Source organism: Somniosus microcephalus, chromosome 1 (genome assembly GCF_052327205.1).
Source record: "Somniosus microcephalus isolate GS21.2 chromosome 1, FLI_Smic_1.0, whole genome shotgun sequence".
Taxonomy (NCBI): domain Eukaryota; kingdom Metazoa; phylum Chordata; class Chondrichthyes; order Squaliformes; family Somniosidae; genus Somniosus; species Somniosus microcephalus.
Window position 1 is genome coordinate 291494733 of NC_140987.1, and position 20034 is coordinate 291514766.

General features: G+C 44.7%; 1 protein-coding gene across 7 annotated transcripts in view; it reads left to right on the forward strand.

The window, feature by feature from the left end:
* Window positions 1-20034, forward strand: part of LOC147124839 (lysine-specific demethylase 4C-like) — a 645681-nt gene that overhangs the window by 587293 nt on the left and 38354 nt on the right. For all 7 annotated transcript variants that reach the window (XM_085993864.1, XM_085993875.1, XM_085993908.1 and 4 more), the window contains one exon: window positions 17049-17168. In XM_085993864.1, the coding sequence (XP_085849990.1) occupies window positions 17049-17168 (120 nt within the window). The remainder of the gene's footprint in view (window positions 1-17048; window positions 17169-20034) is intronic.

Here is a 20034-nt window from a genome sequence, read left to right on the forward strand (position 1 = left end):
GGAACCGGTTGGCCGGGCGGCAGACGAGCGCCTTTCGCTGCGGTGGGGGGGAGAGAGAGACGCCGCCGCTCACCTGCTCTCTTCTTTCGGGCTACGCGGGGAAGAGAGAGAGAGAGAGACTTGGGGGGCGGAGAGTGAGACGCTGAGGGCCTTCAGCAGGTTCGACAGGTTCCGGGCGCGCCGGGAATCCGCTGAACTCTAGGCCCAGGCTTCCCGCGCTGCTAGGCCGCGGCTCCACGCATCCACTACAATAAAGAGAGATTCCTAAATATTTCAGGTTTTTAAGCACCCCATAGCTAAGAAGACAACTGCACAAAAGAACCTAACGGGGTACACACAGAAAGTGGGAAAAATAAACACACAGAAAGTGGGGGGAAAAAATCGTTAGGAATCAAGATGGCGGACACTCACCTCAGTTGAGAATGATTAGGCCCGCCCACACACGCACCGATTGGTCAACCATCAGGTCACTGAAGTGTAGGATTGGTCAATCATCGCGTCACTCAACTGTAGGATGGCCCGCCCGCACACGCGATGAACCCGCCCCCGTGACGCAGCGATTGGTCAACCGTCAGGTCGCTCGACTGTACGATTGGTCAACCTTCACGTCGCTCAATGCTAATGAGCGGAATTTTGAACGTTTTTTTGGATACCGTCGGCACAATTTTTGTCTCACCGAAAAGTAAATATGCTTATGACCGTTCCGGAATCGTAAGCTTTCTTTTGATGTAACACACGTGTAGGTACGCTCTATAACTTTTGAGTGTATAGAGGACAGACAGACAGACAGAAGAGCAATTATATATATATAGATAGATAGATTATGATCGCTCCTCCCCAAGGGGCCTCGCATAACAAGATTACTAATCAATCCTTTCTCATTACATAATACCCAGTCTAAGATGGCCTGATCTCTAGTTGGTTCCTCGACATATTGGTCCAGGAAGCCATCCCGTATACACTCTAGGAATTCCTCCTCCGCAGTATTGTTACTAATTTGGTTAGCCCAATCTATATGTAGATTAAAGTCACCCATGATAACTGCTGTGCCCTTATTGCACGCGTCTCTAATTTCCTGTTTAATGCCATCCCCAACCTCAGCATTACTGTTTGGGTGTCTGTATACAACTCCCACTAATGTTTTCTGCCCCTTGGTATTTCTCAGCTCTACATCATCAGAGATAATATCCTTCCTTACTATTGTGTTAATCTCCTCTTTAGCCAGCAATGCTACCCCACCTCCTTTTTCTTTTTGCCTGTCATTCCTGAATATTGAATACCCCTGGATGTTGAATTCCCAGCCTTGGTCACCCTGGAGCCATGTCTCCGTAATCCCAATTATATCATATCCGTTTACATCTATTTGCGCAGCTAATTCATCTACCTTATTACGAATGCTCCTCGCATTAAGCCACAAAGCCTTCAGGCTTGTTTTTTTAACACTCTTAGTCCTTTTAGAATTATTGTTTACTGTGGCCCTGTTTGATTTACACACTTGATTTCTCTGCCTTCCACTTTTGCTTTTCTCCTTCCTGTCTTTTGCTTCTATCCTTGCTTCCCTTTCCTCTGTCTCCCTGCACAGGTTCCCAAGCCCCTGCCATTTTAGTTTAAACGCACTATCCACAATGTCCTCAGCATCACGAATGCTCCAGTATGTATCCATTCGCAGCTCCAGCACCGCAGTGCGGTCTGCCAGTAGCTGCAGCTGGATACACTTCCCGCACACATGTTCATCAGGGACACAGGAGGTGTCCCTGATTTCCCACATAGTGCAGGAGGAGCATGCCACGGGGCCGAGCTGTGCTGCCATGACTTACCCTTTAATTAATTCAAATTAAATTAAATCAAATAATACCACCAATTACACTACAATTAAATGATATATTCAAGGGCCCTTGTTTACTAGCACTCCCTGCTACACAATAGAGACCTTAGAAACTATAACCACAAAAATTAAGTTTGGAAAAAAGTGAGAGAGAGAAATACTCACCAACCAATCACTTACCTGCTTTCTGGTGATGTCGCACTTCGATTACTTTTTACTTCTTTACACTCACCGGTCCGTTGTAGCCCCGAGGTTTAGCGCTCTCCAGCTGCTCTCGCTCACCTTTGAAATCTCCCGCAGTTTGGCGCTCTCCAGCCGCTCTCGCTCACCTTTGAAATCTCCCGAGGTTTGGCGCTCTCCAGCTGCTCTCACTCACCTTTGAAATCTCCCGTGGTTTGGCGCTCTCCAGCCGCTCTCGCTCACCTTGAAACATCTTGGTGGGATAAACAAGTGCAAACAAAGCTTGAACGCCATCTGGCATTGCTCCTGAAACATAGGGCTACTTATATGACTACTTTCAGTGAACAGAGAAGATCTTACCCCAGTATTCAGACAGTACTGGACCCAGGGAGATAATGGAGCACTGAACTGCTTCTGCTTCCTCCACGTATCATCTGCAAATCTTGAAGCTAATACCAGCAGCTATTTTTCTTCAACCTAACTCAAAGCTTCTTTAGGAAACCATTGCAACTGAATCTTTTATCCTGTGATCACATAATTGTACTCTCCATTGTTAAAGATGTCAGTCATTCAGGTGATAGGCAATACCTTAAGATGGTGGTTTTTAAGGAAATATGCTCTGCAGATTTCACTTGTAATCTCATAGACCTGAGCCGTTAATCCTACATTCCTTTCTCCACAGATGCTGTCTGACCTGCTGAGTGTTTCCGCCATTATCTGTTTTTATTTCAGATTTCCAGCACCTGCAGTATTTTACTTTGTTATGCTGTATGATAGCCTAGTGGTTATGATACCGGACCAGCAACCCAAAGGCTATAAGTTCAAATCCTACCATGAAAGATTGTGAAGTTGAATTAAATAAATCTCGTAATTTGTGAGCTGGTACCAGAAAATGACCCTAACTGTTGCTGGATTGTTGTAAAAATCTAACTGTTTTACTAATAGCCTTCAGGGAAGAGACCTGCGACCCCTATCTGACGTGATTTAGGGATGCCAACCCTCCAGGATTGCCCTGGAGTCTCCAGGAATTAAAGACTAATCTCCAAGACATTGCTGCGAGCAACCCGGGAGAAAAATCTCGGGGGCAATAAAAAAAAATGGTGGTGTTAAAACATGTTCTTTGAACACATTTGTTTACTAGTCATAAAAATATTGGTCATGGAAAAAAACTGCTGTTTGACTGACGGTCAAGCATCATCCAATTGAGTAATGAGTCTGTTCACATTCCGATTGGCATAGGAAGGCTGTGCACCATGCGGATGGACAGGTCGGGCGACCAATGGCGAGAGTGTGTGGGCGGAGGTGGTTGGAGGCAGGAGGTCATGTGATGAAACCTCCAGGAATCCGTCCAACCAGAGTTAGCAACCCTAATGTGACTCCAGTCCCACGGGACAACTAATGAGGGGCTATAAATACTGCCTTGCCAGTATCGCCCACATCTAAAGAACAAATTTTTTTAAAATGAGAATGCTTTACTAATGTTCTTCTTAGCGCAACGCTGATGCCACCAAAGTTTTTGAAGCCTGAATTTGTGGGGAGAATCTGATTAGTGGTGGCAGTTAACTTGCGTATGCAAATTGTATTCAGTTAGACCATTTTAGCCATATGTTCTATCCAATATAATGAATGTAGCACCAAATTTCATAAGTAGATTAGTTGCTTAATTGTTCGTCAAAATGTGCAAGGATTTTTGCTAGCAGCAACTGAACTTCTCCAGATCCTACTCTTGTGCATTCCTCTGTTAACAAAGTAGCAAAAATGATCCGAATTGGAATGGAAATATATTTTGAGGTTCTAAATATAACAACAATGACTTGTATTTATATAGTGCCCTTAACATAGTAAAATGTCCCAAGGCACTTCACAGGAGTATTAAAAGACAAAAAATTTGACACCAAGCCACATAAGGAGAAATTAGGGCAAGTGACCAAAAGCTTGGTCAAAGAGAGAGGTTTTAAGGAGCGTATTAAAGGAGGAAAGAGAGATAGCGAGGCAGAGAGGTTTAGGCAGGGAATTCCAGAGCTTAGGGCCCAGGCAACAGAAGGCATGGCCACCAATGGTTGAGCGATTATAATCAGGAAGGCTCAAGAGGGCAGAATTAGAGGAGCGCAGATATCTCTGGGGGGGGGCGGAGGCGGGCTGGAGGAGATTACAGAAATAGGAAAGGGCGAGGCCATGGAGGGATTTGAAAACAAGGATGAAAATTTTGAAATTGAGGCGTTGCTTAACTGGGAGCCAATATAGGTCAGCAAGCACAGGGGTGACAGGTAAACGAGACTTGGTGCAAGTTAGGACACGGGCAGCCGCTATAGCATGTTCTGCAGTTCATTGTCAATTGCCGTGTCAGTTGAAGAGTTTGCTCTCTGTGCTGAAGGAAGAAAGTGTGGAGATGAACATCTATAGGGAGTTACAAAAGAGGGAAAAAAATGTTGCTTCAATAACATTTGCTTTGTTTGGATGAGTTAAAATTGCAACCCTTTCTGACATTCTTAAAATCCCTAATAACAACAGAAAACGCTGGAAAAACTCAGCAGGCCAGGCAACAGCCGTGGAGAGAAACAGAGTTAACTTTTCAGGTCGAAGACCTTTCGTCAGAACTGGAAAAAAACAGGAAAGGGGATAGATTTTAAAGCAAGTAGGGGCTGGGAAAAGGCCCCACGTTAACTCTGTTTCTCTCCACGGATGTTGCCTGGCCTGCTGAGTTTTTCCAGGGTTTTCTGTTGTTATTTCGGATTTCCAGCATCTGCAGTATTTTGCTATCGTATTAGTGTTTGGTTCACTGCCACACCTCTTCTAGGAATGCCTACCTTGAAGAAGTTCTGCTCTTCTCTTCGATGGGATCTCCGTTTGGCTCTTCAACCTTGTTCATCTTCATTGCTTTCAGTTTCCCTTCTCGTGTTTGATCAGGTATCTGCCAAGACTCAGTTTCACAGCCACGTCATTTTCCTCAGCAACTGTCTCCGGTTCCGACTTATTCTACGTGGATTCCAACTAAACTTCCACCCTTCATGTTTTGGATCCACCCAGGATTACAAATATCTTCAAGATATTCATCGTTCCTCGAACTACTGCTCTCGCCACATCTTGAGATCCACGCTCAACGCCATGCGGCGCCACATGAACACTCTCGACCTCTCTCTTCAGCAGCACCGACGCACTCTATCTCACAGCTGTCCGGGTCCACAGTTCCAGTTCATCCTTCGCCTCATCCGACGCTTCAACAAAAAACTTTTTTTCTTTCTTTCTGATGTCAAGGATCGCAAGCTTCATCAACTTTTGAACACCAACGCCCCTCCGGAACCTTCTTCCCCTTCACTTTCCTCTGACCCCCCTTCTCCCAATCTCACCCCCTGCCGCGTTTTCACTATCCCTTCTGACCTTCCCCTCTCTGACCCCGAACGATCAGTCCTCAGTAAAGGCCTGAGCTTCATCCCCTTACGCCCCCACCTCAATGAATTTTGAGCTCGGCATGATGCTGAGCTCTTTTTCCACCGCCTTCGCTTCCGTGCCCACTTCTTTGGCCAGGAGTCGTCCCCCTGCACGACTGACCCTTTCTCCCGCTTTCTGAATTCCCGTTCTACCTGGACCCCTCCCTCTGGCCTCTTACCCTCTCTAGATCTTTTCATTGCAAACTGCCGCCGTGACATCGGCCGTCACAATTTCTCTGCTCCCCTCACTTACTCCAACCTACCTCCCTCTGAACTTGCAGCACTCCATTCTCTCAGATCCAACCCCGACATTGTCATTAAACCTGCTGACAAGGGTGGTGCTGTTGTTGTTTGGCGAACCGACCTCTACCTAGCGGAAGCTGCACCCCAACTCTCCGACACCTCCTCCTACCTCCACATGGACCATGACCCCACTACCGAACATCAAGCCACCGTTTCCAAGACTGTCACTGACCTCATCTCCTCTGGAGATCTTCCCCCCCGTGGCCACCAATCTCATAGTTCCCCAACCCCGCACAGCCCACTTCTACCTCCTTCCCAAGATCCACAAACAGGACTGCCCTGGTAGACCCATCGTTTCAGCCTGCTATGCCCCACGGAACTTATCTCTTCCTATCGCGACTCTATTTTTTTCTCCCCTTGTCCAGTCTCTTCCTACCTACATCCACGACTCTTCCGACGCCCTCCGCCACTTTAACAGTTTCCAGTTTCCCGTCCCCAACCGCCTCCATTTCACTGGACATACAATCCCTCTACATCTCCATCCCCCACCAGGATGGCCTGAGGGCGCTCCGCTTCTTCCTTGAACAGAGAGGCCCAACCAGTCCCCATCCACCACCACCCTCCTCCGCCTGGCTGAACTTGTTCTCACATTGAACAACTTCTCCTTTGACTCCACTCATTTCCTCCAAATCAAAGGTGTTGCTATGGGTACCCACATGGGTCCTAGCTGTGCCTGCCTTTTCGTGGGATATGTGGAACACACTTTTTTCCAGTCCTACTTGGGTCCCCTCCCTCACCTCTTTTTCCGGTACATTGATAACTGTATCAGTGCTGTCTCCTGCTCTCGCCCTGAACTAGAAAATTTCATTCACTTTGCTTCCAATTTCCACCCTTCCTTCACTTTCACATGGTCCATCTCCGACTCTTCCCTTCCCTTCCTCGACTTCTCCGTCTCCATCTCTGGGGATAGATTATTAACAAACATTCACTACAAGCGCACTGACTCCCACAGCTACCTGGACTACACTTCCTCCCACCCCGCCTCCTGTAAGGACTCTATTCCATTCTCCCAGTTTCTCCATCTCCGCCGTATCTGCTCCGACGATGCCACCTTCCACACCAGTGCTTCCGACATGTCTTCCTTTTTCCTCAACCGAGGATTCCCCTCTACTGTGGTTGACACGGCCCTCGACCGTGTCCGTTCTATCTCCCGCACTTCTGCCCTCACCCCTGCCCCTCCCTCCCGGAACCACGATAGAGTTCCCCTTGTCCTCACCTTTCACCCCACCAGCCTCCACATTCAATGGATCATCCTCCGCCATTTCCGCCACCTCCAGCGTGATCCCACCACCAAACGCATCTTCCCCTCACCTCCCCTTTCAGCATTCCGTAGGGACCGCTCCCTCCGAGACACCCTAGTCCACTCCTCTACCACCCCCAGCACCCCTTCCCCTTCGCCCGGCACCTTCCCGTGCAAGCGCAAGAGATGCAACACGTGCCCTTATACCTCCCCCCTCTCCACTGTCCTGGGCCCCAAACACCCCTTCCAGGTGAAACAGCGATTTACTTGTACTTCCTGCAACTTAGTATACTGTATTCGCTGCTCACGATGTGGTCTCCTCTACATTGGGGAGACCAAACGCAGATTGGGCGACCGCTTTGCGGAACACCTCCGTTCAGTCCGTAAGGGGGACCCCGAGCTCCCGGTGGCCTGTCACTTTAATTCACCGCCCCATTCCCACTCGGACCTCACCGTCCTCGGCCTCTTGCATTGTTCCACGGAAGCTCAGCGTAAGCTCGAGGAACAGCACCTCATCTTTCGATTAAGCACTCTACAGCCCTCTGGGCTCAACATAGAGTTCAACAATTTCAGATCATAACCTCGGCCCCTATATTTTATATATATATATTATATATATATTCCCTTTTTTTTAATCCGCACTTTTGTCTGGGCTTTTTTTTTTCTTCCCTCCCACATGGCAGCTGTCCTTCATTCTGCCAGGGCCATTCACACTTCATCCAGAGCCATCCTTTGTTCCTTGAATATCTCTTAATGTCTCTCAATGTCTCTTAATCTCTCCTGCTTTCTATCCTGTCGCTGACCTTCTCTTTTGTTCTTTCATCCCCTCCCCCTTTTTCCAGCCCCTACTTGCTTTAAAATCTATCCCCTTTCCTGTTTTTTTTCCAGTTCTGACGAAAGGTCTTCGACCTGAAACGTTAACTCTGTTTCTCTCTCCACGGATGTTGCCTGGCCTGCTGAGTTTTTCCAGCGTTTTCTGTTGTTATTTTGGATTTCCAGCATCCATAGTATTTTGCTATCTTCTTAAAATCCCTATATGAAAGGGCGCAGAATCTGATTTCATTCAGCCTACTTACCTGAGGTGTTCTAATACTAAGTATTGTGCAGTTTTTTTGTTCATCATTCCCTAGCTGCAGCTTGTACTGTTGCAAACATTCACCATTTCTTTGTGAATAGCCAATAACCTTGGCCCAGATATTGTAGTCAGCGGCGAAGTGGCGGCGCTCACCGTTGACCTTGAAGAAAGCTGCCCACAAAGATCTAGCGATCTTTGTGGTGTGAATTTCACCTCTCCCGACATTAATTTCATTCTTGCGCCATGTATAGGGGATCTCCGACGTCCAGCAACAGTGATGTCATCAAGCTGGCTAAGCAGCCAATCACATTGAAGAATTCTCTCTGACAGCAAACCAGGAAGTAAAAAGCACTGATTATCCTTCACTTTTTAATCATTTTACAGAGAGCGAAATAAATATTGGGACATACACATGGGATTAAGGTAGAAGCTGAAATATCATAAACTTAAAAAAAAAATATTAATTTAAAATCTATCGGAATTTGTAGTATAATGGAGAAATTTGACATTCCAGAAGTATAAAATTAGTTTTTCAGGGCTAGAGAGGTTGTTCAGTATTTATGATGTCGTACACCGTTAAAAACCCAGTTACACCTCATTCAACAAGGCTTAACTTTTTGGGGTTTTTTTACAGCGGGATTAGAGTGTTTAAAAAGTCAATTCAAGTGATTTGTGAGATTTTCATCTGCAAGGACTTCAACGCCCTGTGGAGGAGCGGGGAATCACTGACGGCGTTTAATTGCGCATGTGCGGACGCCAGAGTTGCTGTCAGTTTCACACAGTAATGACGGCGAAGGCTGACAGTTTTGCCACAATTACAACTGCAAATTCCTGCTCCTGTCTTTACCAGGTGTCTAATAAAGACTCTGTCAAGAATTAGTAATATAGCATTGGTGTGCATGTGAATGTACAAAATGGCTAATATAATGTAGCAGGCTTTAACATCTTGAGAATTTAGTCCATCAGATTCTGGTTTATGGAGCTCCAAAAATGATTATATAAACAAGCTGGTAAGGATGTAGTGATTACTAAGGCTGGTAGCAATGCCTGAGATTGGTTAATGAAGTAGGAATGGCAACAGGATTATAGAAGTGCACCTGATGTAATTTTCTGGCTACAAAAAACTTCCTTTTTCTGTGTTTGCAGAATCTGGATTAAGGCGAAATGGTGTTTTGATAGTAAAATAGATTTCACCATTTAATTTCATCAAGTTCTGCAAATATACACTTTCATCCTTATCTTGTGCAAATATTTACTGTGTGTAAGAATCCTTGTTTAAGCAGGGTAAGTCTGTTAGTTATGCTATTTCAGTTGTCTTTTTGTTTAACCCTTAAGATTGCCAGTTGCAGCTATTATGTTGATGGTATGGAGTTTGGATCGTTCACTAATGTGCAACCAATACTCTCTTTTTCATGGCTAAGATTTAAGCAGCAAGTCAAATGCACATTCAAAGGCTGTGTTTCATCCCACCAGCCATTATGAGAAGGCGAGCAACATCTGGCACAATCTAAAAGAGCTCAGCATGTTTCCCAATAGCATTGCCTGCTGGGCATTCACATAAGCTGACATCAGGCTGGCGATTATGTCCTTTTATCGGTTTATTTGTAGTCATTCAATTTCTTGCTTGCCAGAACCAAAATACTGTAGTTGGTAGTCTTTTTTCTTTGAAATGTTGAACATTTTTATTGAGTCCAAGCACTATAATAAAGAATGTTTTGAAGAAATTGTGAAACTCTGATGTGCCAACATTAAGGTAGATGCCTCATTCCTGCATATTCAACAGGATAAAAAGTTTTAAAAACATTAAATATTCTTGTCCAAAATAAACATTTCTCAATAAATGGCTTTCTTGCATGCATTCTAATTTTTCAATAATACTTTTCTTATACTGATTATTATGAGTTTATTAATAATAATGCAGTCAATGATTTGAATATTACAGCAGAATTTTTATTTATTTCCTTGAAAAATTGCTGTTTGCCCAAATGCCACAAAACTTGCCTCTGCCTTTGCAATCCTACCACAATTTTTTTTTTAAATCAGCAGCTGCAGAGCAATTTTTTTATCTACCTTTTCATTATTCTGACTTTCACTGTCACTCAGCAATGTCATGACTTATAGATACTACTCAACTTTTACCCATGTAAATGATGAGGCCATTTTTCATAGTTGAATACCTATGGGGTTAGGTGCAAAAACTTTTGAAAGTTATTTTCCATGTTTTTGTTATGACAAGTAGGGCTGCAGCTCGTGAGGCCATTTCAGGTAAACTGCAACATGCTGGCAAAACTGTATGAAACAGTGGGTGGGGGGGGGTAATTTTAACCTCCAAGAATGGGTGGGCTTGGGGTGGATGGGAAGTAAATATTGTAAAAATTAAAATTAAACCTGGCCCCAACTCGCCCACTTTCGGTTTTAACGGAGGTGGGTGGGGAGGGCGACCAATTTGCTCTTGGGTGGCGGAATAGTCATTGAAATTTTTTAAGGAGGCTGCATGCCTCCATTTCAGTTTTTAACTAATGTTGGCCGGTTTTCCCGGGGCTCGGGAAACTTCACAGGAAACCTGGCAGGTAAAAGGAGGTGAGAAGGGCTGGATTCTTAAGGTAATTGCATTGACAGCACTGTTTGTGGGCCAGGAGGAGCAGAAGTGTTTCCTCCAGGGCCAACAATCTAACCTCTTCACAGACCCTGCGAGTGGCCGACCCCCATACCCCCTCCCCCCAGACCCCCACGGTCTCCCTTCGCAATCTACCCCCGAGCTGCTTGATCCCCCCCCCCGGCGATCAATCATTCCACACTCCGGCTGCGGCCTTGTCTCGCAGGCTCTCCCGCCCGGCAGGCAGACAGCCTGTCAATCGGGATGGCTGTCAATGCACTTACCTTATGGATCTGGCCCTTCTTGCCTCCTTTTTCCTGCCAGATTTCCCGTGAAGTTTCTGTACTTGCATAGTAAATATAACTAAACTCGACACACAAAGTTATGGCTTATCCATTTCAGTCTAAGTACTGTTTTTAATGGTGTGAAAAGTCTTAATTACTGTAAAACAACCTCTCTGACACTGAAAATGAACTAGTACAAGTGTGGAGTCTCATTCCTTCAGCTTTTAATTGTTGTTGGAAGATTTTTAAAAAAATTTAAATTACATTTTTTAAAACTTTTTCTTTCTGCCTCTTTTTCTCTTAATTCAGTCTTTCTTTACCTCTTTTTTGCTTTCTGTATCTGATTTGACATTGAATTTACTATTCTAACTGACACTTGCTGGTTCAGACTCTGCACTGTTCATTAACAGTGCTTCAGTCTGATTGGTTAAGGAGAAACAGAATTGTCCCCCCTGTTCACACAGTGTCCCAGATGCCCTGTAGAGGGTGCCGCACCGTATCCATCTCCCATTAACAGCAACTTGCTAGGAAAAGACACTTCAAAATTAAATGGGCAAGGGCAAGTCTAGCGTGCTCTCTGGCTACAGTAAATTCTGGCTCTATGTAAACAAACAAAAAACTTCTTAAACATTTTGATATATTTCTGCCGTTAAATATTGCTTTATGTATGAAGGTGCTTTTTCGCCATTACAGCAGATCTATTTCAAGGTGTTACAGGTAGAACGTCCCGAGGCCGAGCCAGTTTTTGGGTTTTTCTGGACTTCGGAATGTGTTTCTGATGTCCGAAGTCCAGAAACGCCCGAGCCCAGGTTGCGATATTCCGGACTTCGGACATCAGAAACACGTGCCGAGTCTGGAAATGCCTGGGCCCAGGTTGCACTATTTTCGGTTTTTGGTAAGCCTCCCTCAGGGTGTACGGATTCCGGAACATTTTACGGATTCCGGACCCCTACCACCAATCGTTCCGGATTCCGGAACTCCGAATTTGGGACGCTCAACCTGTACCAAGAAAATAATTTTTTCTTCAGCAGTGTTCAGGTGAACTCTGTACTATGTTCAGGGTCCCTCACCAGCCACCCTGGCATGAGTGGATTTCACGAAGAACTGTTACCAGACACACAGGTAGAAGCAATTTGATTTCCAGCACTGCTGAACACTTTGCCAGAGCAGTTGCTACTTTCTGAGGAGCATTATTATCCTAATTGTCTAAATTCTTTTTATAATAGTCTCCAGACGGCTTGGATTCATTTGGTGATTTTCCCCATCAGCTGACTAGAGTGATCCAGAGGGAGCAGTTTATAAATTTTTCTAATAAATTCTTCTGCTTCTCTCGATCCAGTTTGATCTAATCTTAAATAGTGGCAGAGATTTGCAGAATTTACTCTGACAAATAGTTTAGCTTCAGTGCCTTTATTAAAGAATTCCCTCATTTAGGTACAGGACATGGAAACTGGTACAAGCATCCCACAGGAACTCTACTTGTAATGGGAAGTTGGACAAATGAGCACTTGATTGCTTCCTCCCTCCCGACTCCCCCTCTACCATATGACCGCCAGACATTCTTATTTCCTGAAATATTTGCTGTCTTAATATGATGGATATATACTTTGCAAACATATAAATCAGCTGGTGCTGAAGCATACAGTATCCCTATGTGATTCAGTTGTCAGGATTTATCTGCAGCATGTACTTTAAAATAAATTTCTATGAGAACAAGAGATATGACTGAACCCTCCTCACCTCAGCTGACTTGACTTTGTTATCCACTCTGCGATTTGGAGGTGCCTCAAGCAGGGAGAGTTGTTGCAGCTGTCACAAGCATTCCAGCTGTCACCTGGAGAGCACTCGGAATAGGTCACCTTACATAGAATATACAGCACAGAAACAGGCCTTTCGGCCCAACTAGTCTAAGCTGGTGTTATACTCCTCTGTTTAGTTGTAGGAGGTACATGGCATGGGTACATTAGTGGGTGGGGAGAAGAGATTCTTATTTTGTTGTGCCTTCCCAAGCAGGTAGGATATTTCTACATCCATGCCGGGGGGGATTGGAATGTCATCTGAGCCAACTATCAGATTAAGAAAATATAAAGGACATATAAATTGGCCAGTAAAAGCAGTAAACCTGAGGATTGGGAGCAGTTTAGGATTCAACAAAGGAGGACAAAGGGATTAATTAAGAAGGGAAAAATAGAATATGAGAGTAAGCTTTCAGGGAACATAAAAACTGACTAAAAGCTTTTATAGATATGTGAAGAGAAAAAGATTGGTGAAGTCAAGCGTAGGTCCCTTGCAGTCAGAATCAGGGGAATTTATAATGGGGAACAAAGAAATGGCAGACCAATTAAATACATATTTTGGTTCTGTCTTCACAAAGGAGGACACAAATAACCTCCCAGAGATGCCGGGGAACATAGGGTCTGATGAAAGGGAGGAACTGAAATAAATCAATATTTGTAGGGAAATGGTATTAGGGAAATTGACGGGATTGAAGGCCGATAAATCCCCAGGGCCTGATAATCTACATCCTAGGGTACTTAAGGAAGTGGCCCTAGAAATAGTAGATGCATTGCTGATCATCTTCCAACATTCAATGGAATCTGGAACAGTACCCATGGATTGGAGGGTAGCTAATGTTACCCCACTATTCAAAAAAGGTGGTAGAGAGAAAACGGTAAGCCTGACATCGGTAGTGGGGAAAATGCTAGAGTCCATTATAAAAGATGTAATGGCAGAGCACTTGGAAAACAGTGACAGGATCGGACAAAGTCAACATGGATTTACAAAAGGTAAATCGTGCTTGACTAATCTACTGGAATTTTTTGAGGATGTAACTGGTAAAATAGATAAGGGCGAACCAGTGGACGTGGTGTATTTGGACTTTCAAAAGGCTTTCGATAAGGTCCCGCATAAGAGATTAGCGTGTAAAGATAAGGCACATGGGATTGGGGGCAAGGTATTGACTTGGATAGAGAACTGGTTGGCAGACAGAAAGCAAAGAGTTGGAATAAACGGGTCTTTTTCCGAGTGGCAGGCAGTGACTAGTGGGGTACCGCAGGGATCAGTCCTTGGACCCCAGCTATTCACAATATATATTAATGATCTAGACGAGGGAACTAGATGTAATATCTCCAAGTTTGCAGACGACACAAAGCTGGGTGGCCGTGTGTGCTGTGAGGAGGATGCCGCGAAACTCCAGGATGATTTGGACAGGTTGGGTGATTGGGCAGAAGCATGGCAGATGCAATATAACGTGGATAAATGCGAGGTTATCCACTTTGGTGTCAAAAACAGGAAGGCAGATTATTATCTTAAAGGCAATAGATTGGGAGAAGGGGAAGTGCAACGAGACCTGGGTGTCCTTGTGCACCAGTCGCTGAAGGTAAGCATGTAGGTGCAGCAGGCGGTTAAGAAGGCAAATGGTATGTTGGCCTTTGTAGCGAGAGGGTTCGAGTACAGGATCAAGGATGTCTTGCTGCAGTTGTACAAGGCCTTGGTGAGACCACACCTTGAGTATTGTGTGCAGTTTTGGTCGCCTTATCTGAGGAAGGATGTTCTTGCCATGGAGGAAGTTCAGCGAAGATTCACCAGGCTGATACCTGGGATGGCAGGAATGACGTATGAGGGTCGATTGGGCTTATACTCGTTGGAGTTTAGAAGAATGAGAGGGGATCTCATTGAAACTTATAAAATTCTGACAGGACTGGACAGACTAGATGCAGGAAAGATGTTCTCGATGGTCAGGGAGTCCAGAACCAGGGGTCACAGTCTAAAGATAAGGGTAAGCCATTTAGGACAGAAATGAGAAGGAATTTCTTCACCCAGAGAGTGGTGAACCTGTGGAATTCTCTACCACAGAAGGCAGTAGAGGCCAATTCATTAAATATATTCAAGAAGGAGTTGGATATATTTCTTAAGGCTCAAAGGATATGGGGAGAAAGCAGGCACAGGGTACTGAATTTGGATGATCAGCCATGATCGCATTGAATGGCGGAGCAGGCTCGAGGGGCCGAATGGCCTACTCCTGCTCCTATCTTCTATGGTTCTATGTTTCTATGAAAATAGTAGGCCGTATTTTCTGATCTGAGGCTTCCCGCGTGTGGAAGCCTCCGATCTGGAAAAAATCTACACCCTTACCTGATGGCTCCCGGGACGCACACACTTCCACTCCTCGGCCTCTCGAACTCCAAGTGTCCCAGAGGCGCATGCGGTTCGTAGCATTCCTGGGATCACGTCGGCCGTGGGGAGCCAATCAAAGAAGGGAATCTCTTCATACACTTGACGGGAAGACTTGTCAAATATATGAATGGAGATCACCCCAAAAACACAGTAAAACTTTAAATAAATTTAATAAAAAACACATTTTCAAAATGAGTTGAAAGTACAATAAATTAAATATTTTAAACAAAAATAATTTTTTGAAAAAAGCAATTAAAAGTTTTTTACAGAGCTAAAAATAAGCTTACCTTTTTAAAAAGTATTTTTAAATGATGCATCAGTGAAACATTTTTTCAAAATTTTTTTTCAACTCTTATCCTGGTAAAAGCAACCTTATGCCTGCTTTTACCAGGCGTAAGAATTGTAAAGGTTTTTTGCGGGCGGTGAGTCTCCAAAAAGCGGAACTATCCGCCCGCAGAGGCCCTTCTCCAGGGCAGCCGTTAGGATCTATCAAGAGGATTCTTGACCGATCAGAAATGCCGGTTTTCAGCGCATGCGCTGTGCATGCCTGAAACTGGCATTTCCGATGTCCCTGCGGGTGGGTACTGGGCCAGTGTGTTTCATGTCAGATGATCGTCTCTTCATCCTCTCAGCTCTGCTACATTACTGCCTCACTGTGTGGCAGCAATTATGACCTATTAACTCTTGCAGAGGCGAAGTTCTAGATGCCTGCAGAATTTATTGTTCGATAGTCAAAAGTTTCCCCCGTAGTTCTTCCAATGAAGGGAGCAAATGCTGGTGATTTTGTTGAAGTTTTCTTAGATTTTGTTACAGGATCACTCAACGCACAATATTATGAACTGCACCCTGCTGAGCCTCATTGGCTGGTTCAACCTAAGACAGCATATGTTTTTCCCAGCGAGATGCCCACGGCAATTTCTTATCCTGCCTTTTATTGTATTTCCCCACATGTGAAGCCTGTTCCAGAGTCAGTTCTAGGGCTTTGGGGCATCGAAGCCTCATACAATTGTCTTGAGTACTGGCTACAGAAAACTGGCTCAATTTTTGGGCTCAGCCTTCCAGCCAGCTTCAACCAACAATGGTGCCAGGACATCCTGGTCCCAGAATGGCACCCAGGTAATTGCACATCTCCACAGTGCATCGTCCTGCTCCACATTGGAAAGCGGTATTGATGTGAGCCAATTCTGATAACTGGCTTCAGCCAGTGGGATGACTGGCACTGGTCCACTGATGCCAACATTCTTCTAAGATATAGAAAAGTGAAGTGTCAACCATGGAGCCCCTTCCATCAAGGATCGCATTAAGGTCTCCTTTGATTTTGTGTCGCCAATTACGATGGTCCTCTTGCAACAAATAGCCACATTTGTTCAAGTTGCAAAGCCTCTGTATCGACCCAAAGGACAGCAAAATACTGATTGTTATGAGCTGCCAAAAGGACAGAACAGGGCTCGGCATTAGCTGAGCTCAGTGAGGAAGCTGTCCTTTTACAGCGATTCAGTTAGACGACTTTGCTTCCTATTTATTTCCTTTACCCTGGCTCTTTCTGTAATCTAAATTATATTATTGGAATGTTTCAATTTCCTCAATATTTTCAGGGTCTTCCTGCTGCTGTCTTTGGGCACACTGAAGGCTTGCCTGAGAGTGAGGCTGTGATGCAACAGAGCTGGTGGCATGGGAGATCACAACAATACCAGAATCATGATTTTCTTAAAAGGAATTTCTATGTATGCAAAGGTTCAACTTCATTCAAAGTGTAACGAAGACTATGCATATGACAAATAATCCACTATTTCAAAATCTCAAAGTAGAACCTCTTTCATTCACATCTCTGTTTCACAATATTGAAGTGAAAGTATAATGTTGAAAGTGCCATAGATTAGTAACAGAACACTTAACAGAAATGTACTTTTTTTACAAATATTTCCTTTTTACCTTTTGTAGACCAAAAATTGCTTAGAGCTGGGTCCTCCAGCAGAGGGAGAAGTTGTCCAAGTGAGATGGACTGATGGACTGCTCTATGGTGCCAAATTTGTGGCATCAAACATTATTTACATGTACCAGGTAAGAGCTGTTTGGCATGGATTGTGTCGGGACAAATATTTAAATTATTGACAGTTTAATGAGCTGACGCCGGGAATTTAGTAGTAGTGGGATCTTGTGTTCCTTCTCTTTTTTCTCTGTTCTATCTTGGACAAAGTTAGCAAAATGAATGTATGCACCATGGTTGGTTGTTGAATAATTTACTGCCCTCTTAAAATTTGTTTTAATTGCAAATACTTTTTAAATGAGTAGTTTATAAATATGCTCATTATGAAAGGTGCCTTAGATGGTGCACGAGATGAATGGAAATTTTTAATTTTAAGCTGGTTACTCTGTCAATTGCAAATTCCACTGATCGTTTATACTGAACAACTAGATGATCTTGTGTGATGTTGTACACAAGAATTCAAAGCCAAGGGTGGGGGAATAATTGGACCAAGGTCAGGAAGGGGTGAGGAGGGCAGTGAGGACTGGAAAGAAAGTGGGGAAGGTAGGAGGACGAAAAGACAGAATAGGAGAAGTGGAAGGAGGCAGTGTAGGTGAGAGGAGAGTAGGGGAAAGGTACCATTCAGTGAACTATGTCTCTGTCTGGGAAATCCTGTCAGTGGGTGGAGGGTGCTGATGGCTGTAACATTCATCTGTCATGAGTGAGGCAGAAAGCTTCAGCCAATGGGGAAGTCACAAATTACTTTACAACCAATTGATTACTGTGATCACTACTATTTTGTAGGCAAATGCAGCAGTCAATTTGCACAGAGCATGGTCTCGCAGACAGCAATGAGAGAAATGTTTCTGGTGGTGTTGGCTTAGAGATAAATAAATGTTGGCACTGCTCCTCTTCAAATAGTACAATGGGATCTTTTATGCCCGACTGAGCTGCTGGATGGGACTTCAGTTTAATGCCTCTCCAAAAGACAGTACCAACAATACAGAAGACCATCAAAAATGCACTGAATTGTCACCCTAGATTATGTGTTCAAGTCCTGGAATGGGGCTGGAACCCTCAACCATGTGACTAAGAGGCAAAAGTGTTACCACTGAGCCAAGGCTGAACAGACTTTTCACATCTTGGAGTTTGGTACAGAAAGTATTTTCTGGGGTGTCATTCTCTTCTCTGTTGCCAATCTAAGTAAAGGGCTGCTGGTGATTGAGTTAGTGCACAAAAGTGCACAAATCGCCACTGGGGATGTATCTCAGATGCCATTGGTTCTCCATGGACAATGCTGAAGGAATCCTAGGACAACAACAAGTTGTATTTATATAGCGCCTTTAACCTAGGAAAACATCCCAAGGTGCTTCACAGGAGTGTTATAAGACAAAAAAATTGACACTGAGCCACATAAGGAGAAATTAGGGCAGATGACCAAAAGCTTGGTCAAAGAGGTAGATTTTAAGGAGCGTCTTAAAAGAGGAAAGAGAGGTAGCGCAGCGGAGAGGTTTAGGCAGGGAGTTCAGAGCTTAGAGCCTAGGCAGCTGAAGGCACGGCCACCGATGGTTGAGCGATTATAATCAGGGATGCTCGAGGGCAGAATTTGAGGAGCACAGATATCTCTGGGTGGGGGGTGGTGGTGTGAGGCTGGAGGAGATTACAGAGATAGGGAGGGGCGAGGCCATGGCGGGATTTGAAAACAAGAATGAGAATTTTGAAATCGAGGCGTTGCCTAACCGGGAGGCAATGTAGGTCAGCGAGCACAGGGGTGATGGGTGAACGGGACTTGGTGCGAGTTAGGACACGGGCAGCTGGGTTAGGACAGGGCAGGGATTTAGGGCAGAGCACTGAGTAGCCCATGTCTGCAAAGAGCGGGATTAAAACAGAGTGTACTTAAACAGAGTGTTTTATTTGGGAATTTGGAAAGAGTGGGAATTTCTGGTAAGTATTGAGTAAGTAGTAGATGTAAAAAGTGAAATTTAGTTTAACATTTAAATTTTAACCGAGAACTTTAAAAATCTGTAGTTAACAAAAGCTGCCTGCCAGTGGCAGTTAACTGTCAGTCAGCTATAAGTATTTGTCTTGAACAGGCGCTAATCACCAGGAGCAGGGGAGCTGAGTCAACACTTGTGAATTGGGTGAGGCTCCTAGAGTATAAGAGTAAACAGGTCTGCAGAGCGCAGAGCGGTCTGCACAGAGTGGGATCCAAAATGGAGTGTGTTTAAACAGTGTTTTATTTGGGAAAGAGTGGGAATTCGGAGAAGGGTGGGAAGGAGTTGCTGCTTTTTGCCTACACTACTTGTAGTGCTTTGTGTTACAGGTAGATATTTAATTTCAGTACCCATAACTTAATCTATATCAAGTAAGTAGTCAAGAAACTACACTAAACTAAGTTACCTCATTACAAATTTAATTAAATGAAACAAGGTCATATAGGGATGGCAGTGCAGGCGGTGTGCCTCAACTGCAGCATGTGGGAGTTTGTGGAGAGCATTGTGATCCCGGACAACCACGTTTGCAGTAAGTGCCTGCATCTTGAGGAACTTCAGCTCAAGAGTTTTTTGGCTGGAGTCTGAGGTGCAGACATTGCAGGGCATCAGGGATGAGGAGAGTTACCTGGCCCCTTGGCCCAAGAGGCAGTCATGCCCCTTAGGTTAGTTAGTGGTACAGGTCTGGTTAGTGGTCAGGGACAAGAGGGTGTGACTGCAACTCGGGCAGGTAAGGGGACCCCAGGTGCAGTGCTGGAGGAGCCTCAGCCTTTGCCCTTGTCCAACAGGTATGAGGTTCTTGCTGCCTGTGTGGATGAGGGAAAAGCCTGCAGGATGGATGAGCAAGCTGATCATGGTGCAGGTGGCCATTCAAGTGGAGGGAGTGAAAGGGAATGTAGTTGTGGTAGGGGATAGTATAGTCGGGGATAGATACTGTTCTCTGCAGCCGCGACCGAGAGTTCCAAAGGTT